Below are 12,467 nucleotides of genomic sequence, written 5' to 3' on the forward strand. Positions count from 1 at the left end.
GTCAACAAGCCTGGCGTCCTTTGGCTTTGCTGGCCACAGATGTTGATTGCTCCATTATCTATCGGGCATGACATCAGTGCGTGGCACTCCTCAAGCGCGTTTCAGGAGTCGCCCGTCTGCCTAGCCTGATCGGTCGTAGCGTATCTGGCCACGGTATGCATGCTGCGTATCTCTTACGGTCAATGTACCGTCGAGCTGCTCGACGAGATGCCCACGTTTGTGTGTTGGTATTGCTCCGTCTGTGCTTCTTTCTTATCCATCGTACAAAGTCTGTCTACCTTGAGTCTCGTATTATCGAGCCGCGCGTCGTTATCAAGATGGTTGTCATGGTGATACAGGAATAGTCTGTCAATGCTCCTTCATTTTGCACAAATCTCACCAGCCAACCGTCATTATCGTCGCACATCCCTGTCAACTCACTCTCTTCAAGTCTCGGCGGATACCCGTTCACGTATCTATATCCTCGTCTTATGCACCAGCACAATAGCTACTGCCAGGATGACAACAAAGAAGCTTCCCGTACTGAAGGAATACGTTGGATTGCAACCTTTCCCTTCCTGCCGCTTTTCTGCGCTCGCATCATGTCTGGGTGGCTGTGGAGGAATTATGGCGATAGCAATGCTATAAAGACAAAGAAATGCATGTGTGAGAGCATGTGGCTTCTGTCCACAACATGAACGCACAAGGAACACAAAGGCGAAGTCCGCAAAGGGCGTTTCGTGGCGCCCGACTTATGATCTTTCAAGAAAGTATTCGACAAAGCGCCGGGCTTAGAGTGCTGATGCTAGATGACAGTGGGATACATCGACATCGTGAGCCGTTCTTCCTGTACAGTTCCGTTTCACCATCCGACCATATTACCGTCCGCCTCCTTCTTATACTGCCAATACTCATCATGAGCGACCAAGATAGGCCCTTGATGAGAGGCGATAGAGCATCAAGGGTAAGTCATTGGAAAGAACACATTATCCAGCTTTAGCCCCGAGCATCGTAATGCGGTCTCTTCGCATACCTGATAGAGTACAGAAAAGAAATTTCAACTATAACGTCGAACAACTACTTGACGATGCATTTGCTAGGGTGGCGCCTAAACGGGCCAAAACCGGTACAGGCCGCAAGAAGACCCCTGCTAAGAAAAAGAGCGGGAAGAAGCCTGTGAATGATGATGCGGATAATGTAGATGATGACATGCTAGATGACAATCGGCATGATGACCAGCGCGATCATGAAGACATTGATCGAGAAGAAATTGAAGGTGACGATCCAGTAGTATACGAAAATGGCAACCAAGAAGCCGATGTTGTTCAAGACAACGGTTTCATCGAAGGGAACAGCAATGACAATCAAAATCCCAACGATCAAGCTGTCCAGAAGCCCAGTCAGCCCAGAATCACTTCTGGATCCAATAAGACGAAAGCTAGCAACAAGACAAAGAAGGAAGAGAATGGAAATAAAGCTGTGAACGAGCCTAGAGACCAGTCTGCAGGAGAAATGATCGCGGGAAGAGAAGAGGCTCTTGCGGCTCCATCTCGGGGAGATGTCCCGAATGAGCTCGCTCAAGAAGTTATGGAAGGTATTGCGGAAAAAAACGTCGCAAGAGAAGAAAAATCGTTCATACATCAAAACTCCGACACGCCAGTCGAAGACAACGAGGCTCCAAGCAGAAGAACTTCGGGGCAGCGACCTACAGGATTTGAATGGGAAGTGTTTCAACAGAGCGTTCAGGAAGAGAATCATAAGCACATGGTGAAATTGCACGTGGAAAACGTTGAACCAACAGCCGCAGAGTTAAAAGAGGCTCTTGACATACGGGAAAAGGATCTTGCCGCGCGAGAAAAGGATCTCGCAAAAAGATGGCTAGCTCTTGCAGCTCACGAGAACTTTGTCAACTTGTCATACAAGGTTCAGTTAGGTTCTTATTGGTTCAAGCTTCCCGCAGAACTGAGGAATCGAATCTACAAGGACGTGCTGATAGCCGATGACAATCTTCTCCTGGAGCGGATAAGATGGCCATCATCGCGTACCCACGCTATAAACAGAAACAAACACCCAGAAAGATTCTGCCCGCAGCTTCTTCAAGTATGTAAACGGATCAACTCAGAAGTCGTAAATTTCCTCTGGGGCGAGAATACGTTCCAATTCGAAGATCTAAACGTCGGACAGAGCTTCATCATGAGGTCCGCTTCACGAGCGCAGCAGATACGCCGGATCCGGACCCAATACGTAATATTGCATAAGCAAAGAGAGGATTTCTTCGATTGTCTCGCTTTCCTGCCGAACCTGGAGCGGGTCGAAATCGACCTTGTTTGGACGGTAGGGCTTCAAACTAGTGAGAACGATGCCCACCTCTTTTGGGTCGCAGCCCAGAAATGGTTCAAAGCGTCCGCCTTGCGAGCGGGCAATAGGGGGCAGGCTGCATTAGATCTGCTCGTTATAACAAGTTATAATGACAGCATTGGGAATCCGGTATCTCAGGCCGAAATCGATCGATTTCGTCATGATATCGAGGGTGAGGTATATCACTACCTGTAGACAGAGCTTGTCTCGAATGGTCTTTTGGTGTCAGCTGCTAGGTACGCGTCGTGGGTTGTTGATGCTAATAGATAGTTAATACAAGTCATGTTTGCTTTTACTGCCTCTGAACAACATCTTAACAGCCTTCATAGAACTCAAAAGTCATGGTACAGATCCTCAACTTAGTGACAAGCATAGCTTGCGCTGGGACAGTGCTTGAACTATGTGTTGCCATACAATAGCCTTATCCTGGACTTGTATATCCAGCAGAAGAAGAATACCATTCCCTGTCATCGAATATTTAGGACAGCAGCGAGGTTGAATGCCCGATATGAATCACCAGGCATGTCGTTGAAAAGCGATTGTCCGAGAAAGGATGAGATTACTAAGGTGGTTTCCATAGTCTTCCAGAGCACGTGCCCTCGCGCGGGGCGGATTTGGGGCATGGACCCACCTTTATTGACCTCACCCGCGGCGAGCAATGGTCGTAAACCGCCGTTGAGTCCACGCAGGCGCCCACGTCTCTCTTTCCTTACATCTAAACGACCTCGCGCCTTCCCAGTCCAGCTGCTCTCCTCCCCAGCTGGCTCCCGCACCAACGCATCATGGCGGACGAACAACCCCCCAACGACACGCCGATGCCTGATGCTATGTCCGATGCGGACAAGGCAAGTAGAGCTTCTTGGGAACCTCTGAACAGGTGCTGACGGAAACTAGATTCGCGCAAAGCGGCTTGCGAAGCTCGGAGGCCCATCTCCCGCGAGTGCATCCTCTAACGCGATCTCAACGCCTTCCACAGCCCCGGCCTCGAGCAGTTCGACGCCTCCGCCTGTACAGAAGCAACCAACGCCCACCGCGCAGCCCACCACCACATCAAATCCCTTTTCGCAACTTGGAATGAAAGCAGCGGAGAAGCCTGCGGGCGCACCAAAGATAAACATTAAGCCTAAACCTACAGAGCCATTAAACGGCCGCAGCGCAACACCGAAGGGCCAAGAAGTCAGCCTGGATGCCTGGACGGACCGCACCATTAGCCAAACATTCCGGATAACGCTCGATCCCGAACGCACAAAGGATGCACATGGTCACCGGTTAACCCTCGTCTCAGGCGTGCGGCGGGACCTTGAGGACGCGGGCGCTCCACTCCAATTTACCCTCGAGATGCTAGACAGCGCCATTATCGAGTCAGCACAAAGTGGCACAGAGGGCAAAGCATTACGCTACCTGCTAGGGTGCTGGAAGCGCATCTGTAGGCTGCTTCGCGGCATGCATAATCGGGAAGATCCCAGGTACGGGGTTGCTCAGGAATGCCGAAGACTGTGCTTCAACTATTGCATCTTCGCCGCCACGATGCCTGACGTAATGTTTAATGAGGAGCCTTCTACCAGCAACCCGTTGGCGGAGCATTTACTTGTAGATCCGGAAAACGACAGCGGTATCTGCCACGATTTTCTTAGCGAGGCTGTCTCACGTTTTGAAGACGATGACAGCGTCAAGGATTTGCTAGTCGGAGCGATAGAAGAGCTCAGTCGGCGCTTATCGAAGATGACCATGAACGATGACTATCGGCCGTACATGCTGACCATGCGCAATTTTGTTCGCTACAATCCATTACTCGTTGCTATGGCGCAATCCGACTTTTTTCTACCGACTGACATCGAAGCCCCGCATATCGAAAGGATCAGTCTTCTCGGGCCGTTTTTCAGCATTTCTCCTTTACAGGGTGAAGTAGCAATGAACTACTTCTCGAGCCCTACCACGCGGGACAAGGGGTATATTAACAACTCCCAGCGATCTTTACGGCTGGCGTTGCAGACGCACCAAGATGAGCTTTTCGACATCGCCAATTGTTTCATCAAGACAAAGGAATCCCGGGAGAAGATTCTGGACTGGTTTGCGCTAACCTTGAACAGGAACCACAAGCGACGTGCGATGCGCGCTGATCCGAAGCTCACCTCTTCAGATGCCTTCATGGTAAACATAACCGTCATTCTTGACAGGTTGTGTGAGCCTTTCATGGACGCAACTTTCTCCAAAGTCGATAGGATCGATATCAACTATTTGCGCCGATCCCCTCGGGTGGATATCAAAGATGAAACGAAAATCAATGCAGACCAACAAGAATCCGATACATTCTATGAGACCAAGGTGGAGGGAACGAACAATTTTATTACCGAGGTCTTCTTCTTGACCGTTGCGTCACATCACTATGGCTTGGAAGCGGCGAACATGAAGCTCTCCGAGCTGCAAAAGGAGCTCAAGCACCTCGAGAAACAGCTCGCCCAGATGGAGACCGAGAGACACAAATATGTCTCCAACGCTATGCAGCTTTCTATATTTGAAGCACACATCAGGCGGATGAAAGACCGAATTGAAAAGGGCCATTGCGCCGTGTTCGCAACCCAAGGAGTTTTACAGGACGACACCCTCCAGGCTCGATCCATGCAGTTTATGCGATATGTGATCGTCTGGATGCTCCGTTTGGTGTCACCTGGCACAAAATATCCCCAAGGCACTGTACAACTTCCCCTAGCACAGGAACAGCCTGAGAATTTCAAGTGCTTACCTGAATATTTCATTGAAGACATTGGCGATAACTTCAAATTCATTACGCGCTGGATGCCTCACATCATCACATCCACTCAGTCTGAAGAGCTGATGATTTACTGCATAACGTTCCTCCGGAACTCCGAGTACATCCGCAATCCCGGCCTCAAAGCCCAACTTGTTCGCATACTGTTCAATGGTATCTTCCCTGTTCCAGGCAGGTCAAAAGGTACGCTCGGAGACGCTTTGTTCGCTCATAAGTTCGCTACGAAGCACTTGCTTCACGCGCTGATGAAGTTCTTTTCTGAGTGCGAACGAGCGTATGACAAGCTATCGATTCGATACGAGATCTTCCAAGTCATCAAGTGTATCTGGCCTAACCCCACCTACCGCGAGAATTTGGCGACCGAAGCTCAAGTAAACCTGGATTTCTTCGTCCAGTTCGTCAACTTACTGCTCAATGATGTTACCTATGTACTGGATGAGTCCTTCACGGCTTTTACACAGATTCACGACCTTTCCTTTGAGCTGAAGGATCCACAGTCGGAAGGAGATGCGAACGCTCGCCAGGAAAAGGAGGATAAGCTTGCGGCTGCTAAAGGTACGTACTTGTTGTACTTGCATGAAGAGCCTTTCTGACGCCAGTGTTTAGACAAAGCGAAGAACTACATGATGATTACCAACGAGACTGTGGCGATGTTGAAGCTGTTCACCGAAACGCTCAGCGACTCGTTCACAAAGAAAGAGGTCGTCGTCCGTCTTGCGCACATGCTGGACTACAATCTTGCCCTCCTGGTCGGCCCCAACAAGTCGAAGTTGAAGGTGGAGAACATGCAGGAGTATGGTTGGGACCCAAGGGCCATGCTTGCGGACATTTCCGATGTGTATCTAAATCTGCAGGAAAAGAAGACCTTCATCGATGCCGTCGCCACAGACGAGCGATCTTATCGAGCTGAGTATTGGGAAACTGCGGAAACCATTCTCAAACGTTTTGCTCTCAAGTCCCCAGAGCAACTGACTGAGTGGAGCCAGCTTGCCGACATTATCAGAAAGACGAAGGAGGAGATCGAAGCCGAGGATGCGGACCTTGGTGAGATCCCCGAGGAATATACGGACCCATTGATGGCGACTCTGATGGAAGACCCTGTCATCTTGCCGAGGAGTAGACAAACCGTCGACCGCACTACGGTTCGCGGCATGTTGTTGAGCGATCCTATCGATCCCTTCAACCGTACTCCTCTGAGCATTGAGGAAGTTATACCTAATGACGCGCTAAGGGAAGAGATTCAGGCGTGGAAGTCAGCCCGGCTCGCTGAGAAAAGGGCAGAACGCAATGCCGCTGTCAGTGGCACAGAGGCCTCGGCAATGGACGAGTCGTAGTGAGCTCTCGTTTGATAACGTAATAGATTACTACCGCAGTATGATAGACGACATGCACTGAAGGCGTTCTGGCGTCCATGTGGGACCCAAAGGTCACTGCATCTCGACCCATGGAGACATCTTGGGTAGCGGGCTACGAGATCATGAATAGAAATCGCAGAGCTATTTGCTTAGCCCGGCATTTGACCCAACGTGTTCTTCAATGAATGCTACACTCGATTATGTACAATATGTTACAAGACTTGCTGCGCCAATTCCTTCACGGCTCATCCTCCTCTCTTTTACCGAAGACATAAGCTAGCCCGCATCCCGTAATATTGACAGCGCAAAGACCTAACGATGCGCCTCGGACGATTCCTCGTGCTCCAAACTTTTGCTTTAGTTGCTAGAAATCTAGATCAATATCTCTCAAAGCGACATGAGAATTTGTCAAAGCTGTTGTGCTTACATGTTTTTTCCGCATCGCTAGCAAGGCATACAGTCCACTCCATGCCGCCGTTATGCCAGCAGAATCCTTCTTGTATCCGCTCAAATTGAGGTAACTCGAGAAGAGGAGAACGGGTGGGAACATCATAGGCAGACCTTGAAAGGGACGGAAGTGTTGTGCTGTGATGAGCGTTGCCAGGAGAGTCGGGGGGACGGAGTTCTCTACATTGATTGTGAACATCGGAGCACGTGAGAGTTGCAAGCCGTTGCAGGACGTATGCAGTGGCAGAGGACGTACCTCCCCAGTTGCGCAAGGAGCGCAAGGCTCCTACTTTTGCTTCTGTGTCTGCCATTACGAGGATGTGAGACACAAGAATTGGGATGGTTGATACAGAAACTAGGGTCGGGGTTGGTGAATGCCATGCAGTTCGAGGTTCACCAGACATGGATGACGTTTTGGTCCGTGCGCTTGTTTTCTGGAGGGCACCCGGCAGCACTAGAGGCCAGACAATCACAGCCCCTCTAATCAACAAGCCGCTCCTCCGCCTCCACCTGGATATTCCGTTGGCACAATCGACTCGAACCGTCCTTCTCTACTCCGGCTGTCCTCGTGCGCCTTATCGTGAAGGCCACGTTTGGCCATGTCCGCCAAAGCCAGCGGCTCGGACGCCCGCTCCAACGGCGACGCAAAACACCGCCAACACCATGACGGTAGCTCAGGCCGCGCATATACAGTCGAACAAAAGGCCGCAGTAATACGAATAAAGCGATGTGCGCCCACAGCCTTCTATGAGATTCTGGGATTGGAGGAGGTTAAGACGACGTGCAGCGAGGGCGAGATCAAGAAGGCATATCGGAAACTGAGCTTGTTAACGCATCCGGACAAGAATGGTTATGAGGGCGCAGACGAGGCTTTCAAAAGTGCGTTGAAGCAAAGAGTGGGAAGCATATGCTAACGCGCAGATAGTGGTATCAAGAGCCTTTCAGGTGCTCTCCGATGCGGACAAGAAGGCCAAGTACGACAAGTTTGGCGGCGATCCGGATGCTCGATTTCAACCACCTGGCGGCGGTGCATCAGGCTTCAGCAATTTTGCGCGCTCGCAAGGTGGCGGCCGGCCAGGCCCCATGTTCGAAGAGGAAATATCACCCGAGGAGATGTTCAGACAATTCTTTGGCGGAGGAGGGCCGTTTGGCGGGCCTTTCGGTATGTCCGCGCGCTCTCAAATGCGATACCAGCGGCTGCGAGCGTTTATGGCCAAAGATAGAGTATAAGTTAATGCGTGTACAGGCGGCGGCATCTTCGATACCGGCCCCGGCTTCGTTTTCAACCTTGGAGGAGGCGGTCCTGGAATCCGCGTACACCAATTTGGCGGCGGTCAACCACGAAGACGACCCGGCACCGCGCGACCCGCGGGCTCAGAACCGGCGCCCAGCATCGGCAGCACGTTATCTTCGCTACTTCCGCTCTTCTTCCTCTTCCTACTTCCCCTCCTTTCCTCGATATTCGGCGGCGACTCTACACCCAAGGGCCCTAGCATAGTGTTCGATGGACCCCGCGGCGCACAAACACACCCCCTCTACTCAGAAAATCTTCAAGTGCCCTACTGGGTGAACAAGCGCGACCTCGAAGGCCTCAGCAAGAAAGAGTTGAAAAACATACACAAGCAAGCGGAATCGAAGTTCATACAGATTACAAATTCGCGGTGCGACACGGAGAAGTACAAGAGGAGTCAGGCGGAGCAAGATGCATACGGCTGGTTTGGTCCAGACAAGGACAAGCTAACGAAGGCCAGGAGTATGCCCATGCCGAATTGTAAGAAGATGAAGGACATGGGCTTTCAAGTTTATTATTAGGGAGTTGTTCAAGAGCTTCGGCATGATTTCTATTAGACGTGTAATTATGGGACGGGTGTCGTGCGTATGGAGTGTAAGGAGCGGATCAGTCATGAAGGCTGCGGCGACTAGAGCATTTTGGATATGACGCTACTCTGTGCCTACGATCTGCAGCATATCTGAATATTCCCAAGGGCATTATGCCATGTCTCATGTTAGGTTGCCTACATTTTCTTCGTTGCTCATATTTTCATACACCTTCCTACCTACATAGCGTACTCCACTGAACGACGAACAGTAATGCTAAGACAATCCCCCATCTCAATTATTTATTCTGCTCTGACCGGTGGGAGACCTGGCGTTCGACGCGCCAGTAGCGTTGTTTAGCAAGTGCAGCCGAACCATATCACGTGCTCTCGTTGGAACCCTGGAAGTGGAACCTTGGAACCTTCCGACGTCGCGCTAAGCATCAGGTCATCGAACTTCGACCACAACTTGCCGCCGCAATTGTGCTCCGACTGCACACTTCACGGCCATGCCTCCTCCCAGGCTACTGTCGCCGCTCTTGCGCTCTCGACTACAACCATCATACCAATGCCTCCGTAGAACGCCCGTCATGCGACACGCATCCACCGAGCCAACTCCCCCGCCCAGCGCGCTACCTTGGAAGACACCGCACAGTATAGAACAATGGCCACCGGCATATCTTATACCGCCGCCCAAAGAAGGAGAAATTTTGTTGGAAAGGAAGCCCAATCGTGAACTGCCTCCGTACGCTACTTCCCTCCTCGTCCCAGACACAGGATTCTAACATGAACACAGAGTCCCACCCCTCATTCATCCCTCCATCGTCCGTACCCTCCCCATCTTCATAATTTCCATGACAATTGCCACCGTTGTTTTCTTCAACTACCAAAAGACCGAGTCTTCCGTGGTAACCTCCACGTTATACTCCTTGCGCACCAACCCCGCCGTGCGCGACGTCCTCGGCGACGAGATCTACTTTGCGTCCAAGTACCCTTGGATTAGGGGCGAAATCAATCAAGTGCATGGACGCATTGATATCAGGTTTTGGGTGAAGGGGACGAAGAGGGAGGGGGAGGTGAGGCTGAGGTGTAAGAGGAGGGGAAGGGATGGGTTGTATGTTACGAGGGAGTGGAGTCTGACCATGGAGGACGGGACGAGGATGGAGTTGTATGATCCGGAAGGGAATGCTATTGATCCTTTTGCGGGGATTGATCCAGTGGATGGGTAGGGTGGTGTTAGGGAAAGCAAGCGGAGTGTGGATGCCAAAACTGGGAGCCCGGAGTGAGTTTGTTGGAAGATATTTACTTTGTGGAGAGATCGACAATAGCGACTTGGAAAGGAAGCGCTGTAAACATGTGTACATTATGTATACTAATGTACGATATAAGCAGAAGTGCCGTAAGCGGCGTACTTATGACACCTCTTACATGCTGGACTTCCGGCTTCTCCGCACTCAAAGAGTTCGTAACAAGTTAGGCGCTATGCAACCCAGGGCGCGGACACTGTTTACGATGAATGACGCTTCTTGTTATCTGTTGATATGCTTCGTGTACTGAAATAGTCGCATGGGACATCTGCATCTGTAGTGATCAACTCACGACTCGCGTCCTCGCGTACGAATACAATCCATTCGATTTTATTTCGTACGATATGGAAGCTTCCATCCATACGTATATTCACACTCAGTCATAAAACCAACGCCAGCTCAGCCATAAGGAGCGAGTATCCTCCACTTTTCCCCCGCGCCTAAAGATGCCCTAGTATATATATTCAACAGACCTTGCTAGCCATGTCGTAAGAAGTAAAACAGTAGAAAAGAAAGTGGTATCATTGGGGTATATGCATTCGTCCAGCCTCTGGTACATCTTGATCACACCGCACTCCGCGTACTATCTTAGATCTTGTCGAAGTCAGCCTCCGGGCGTCGCACGCTAGGATGATGCGCAAGATTCGGCTTGACGAGGTGTGCGAATTGTGGGTTCACGTTGAGTGGGGCGGAGATCTCGGGCACGTGTGGGACGTCTGGGACATCGCTGTCCCTACGCTTGAGCCAAAAACTCCGCTTTGTCTGACCGCTCGTGGATCGCGAGTACAGGCTGGACGAGCGGCGGTGGTGGCCTTGTAAGGTGGGCTTTGCAGGAGACGTGCTGTGATAAGAAGGCAGAATAGACTGGCGAGCGTTGCGGAACGCGCGGATCGGGTTGAAGTCGAACTGCGAGAAACGATGGTCATTCTGGGGCGAGGCAACGTTAGGCTGGGGAGAGCCCATGTCCACGGGTGGTGTGCCAATGCGCGGGGGAGTGCCGGTGCGCATCATGGGAGAGCAAGTGCGGTTGGTGGTACCCGTGTGGTGCGTGCTGATGGTGAAAGCCTTGAGCTTAGAGTCAGTCTCCCAATCCATTGGAGGCTCTTCCGTGAGGGTGATTGCGCCTTTAGACCGAACGCGACGGGCAGTGATGTGGCGGGCCTTGTCGCGGAAAACGAAGCTCGCCACGACGTTGAAGAAGCCAATGACGATGGCAAGGATACCAGAAGCAAGAAGGAGACGCCAGAACGGCAGACCCAGTGACTTCTGGCTCGTGGCCTCCTTGTTCATGTTGCCGAGCATGTTGAGCCCAAGCACTGCCATGGAACACCCCAGAGCAACGAAGCCGTGGCTAGGGCTGAGCAGCGGCCAGCTACGAGCAAAGTAGCCTCGGAAAAGCGAGCACTCGGAAACGACAAGAAACACTGCGATTTGTTAGACATCTGGTGGGATGGTTTCAGCGAGCGGTAGAGACGTACTGCCGGCTAACGCGGTCACGACGTGACTTGTAGCGTCAAAGAAGAAAAACTGCGGAGCGTGAGCCGTGATTCGAAACGTACACTAGCGGGAATCTTACCTTGGAGACGATGAAGGTCTTCACAAGCATGACGACGCTGCTTGCGACCACAGACGAGAGAGTAATGATGTTGATCACCCGCAGGATGTTGAGGATGATGTAGCCTGGACCGGCCAGATGCTCTGCTGAAAGGAGCGCCATTACTTCGAACGAGAGAGAATCGATTGTGGGAAGGCTGAGTGATAGCAATCTGAGCTGTCCGGCAGTCAAAAGCGCGTCAGACGTGTCGTAAGTTAAAAGTTAGAAAGTAGAGGAGACGAAGGATGAAAGGGAAAAGATCCCACGCCGTGAGGCAATGCTTTCTCGCTCAGCAAGAATCTCAATGGCGGACAACAGGAAGGACGACGAAAAAATAGAAAGAAAGTGGGAGCACTTGAGGTGAAGGGCAGATGAGCTAGGCCCCCAGTCCTGAAGCGGACACCACTGTCGCGAACCTCACAATAGCCTAAGAGAGGCGCCGCGACCCGTCGCGCTGGCGTACTTCACTTGGTCGAGATCGAGTGGCCAGGATTGCTCCACATGGATTCACCGCAGACTGTGCTACAGTATGAAGCGAAACGCGCCCTCGGAGCAGCTTAGCGACGTCCATATCGAACTAGATGCTCATGAAATGGATGACTGGATCTGTCCGCTCGCCGAGAAGAGCCTGCAGCCAATGTCAAGCATCCTCGTAGTTGGGCTTCGAGGCTCATGAGGCGAGTATGAAGGTCGCGCGGCAGTCACGTACTGATTGGCTCTGCGCGTTTGAGGCGACAGCGGGACGAAGTTTCAGGATCTAAAACGGGCCAGGGCCCCGGATCAGCGGCCGGGCGGTTAGATTTACACGACCCTTTCATCGTTGGATTTCAACATGCCATC

The 12,467-nt window shown here is 51.6% G+C and overlaps 4 protein-coding genes across 4 annotated transcripts; 3 read left to right on the forward strand and 1 right to left on the reverse strand.

Annotated features, from left to right (window-relative positions):
- Nucleotides 1-993: 993 nt before the first annotated feature.
- On the forward strand, nucleotides 994-2,532 carry N0V89_002210 (uncharacterized protein; the record flags this gene model as incomplete). The annotated part of the gene is made up of 2 exons (XM_056211020.1): nucleotides 994-998; nucleotides 1,020-2,532. 2 exons carry the CDS (start codon nucleotides 994-996, stop codon nucleotides 2,530-2,532), a joined length of 1,518 nt encoding a protein of 505 aa, XP_056074493.1.
- Nucleotides 2,533-2,995: 463 nt separating this feature from the next.
- UFD2 (Ubiquitin conjugation factor E4) lies at nucleotides 2,996-6,441 on the forward strand (the record flags this gene model as incomplete). The annotated part of the gene is made up of 3 exons (XM_056211021.1): nucleotides 2,996-3,001; nucleotides 3,232-5,662; nucleotides 5,714-6,441. The coding sequence occupies 3 exons, from the start codon at nucleotides 2,996-2,998 to the stop codon at nucleotides 6,439-6,441; spliced, it is 3,165 nt and encodes a 1,054-aa protein (XP_056074494.1).
- Nucleotides 6,442-7,508: 1,067 nt separating this feature from the next.
- Nucleotides 7,509-8,721, forward strand: HLJ1 (Chaperone protein dnaJ; the record flags this gene model as incomplete). The annotated part of the gene is made up of 3 exons (XM_056211022.1): nucleotides 7,509-7,788; nucleotides 7,835-8,071; nucleotides 8,156-8,721. The coding sequence occupies 3 exons, from the start codon at nucleotides 7,509-7,511 to the stop codon at nucleotides 8,719-8,721; spliced, it is 1,083 nt and encodes a 360-aa protein (XP_056074495.1).
- A 1,900-nt stretch (nucleotides 8,722-10,621) lies between these two features.
- Nucleotides 10,622-11,750, reverse strand: N0V89_002213 (uncharacterized protein; the record flags this gene model as incomplete). Its single annotated transcript, XM_056211023.1, has 3 exons — nucleotides 10,622-11,457; nucleotides 11,512-11,560; nucleotides 11,610-11,750. The coding sequence occupies 3 exons, from the start codon at nucleotides 11,748-11,750 to the stop codon at nucleotides 10,622-10,624; spliced, it is 1,026 nt and encodes a 341-aa protein (XP_056074496.1).
- Between the last annotated feature and the right edge of the window lie 717 nt (nucleotides 11,751-12,467).

This window comes from Didymosphaeria variabile (assembly GCF_027946475.1).
Source record: "Didymosphaeria variabile strain IMI 356815 chromosome Unknown scaffold_2, whole genome shotgun sequence".
Taxonomy (NCBI): Eukaryota; Fungi; Ascomycota; class Dothideomycetes; order Pleosporales; family Didymosphaeriaceae; genus Didymosphaeria; species Didymosphaeria variabile.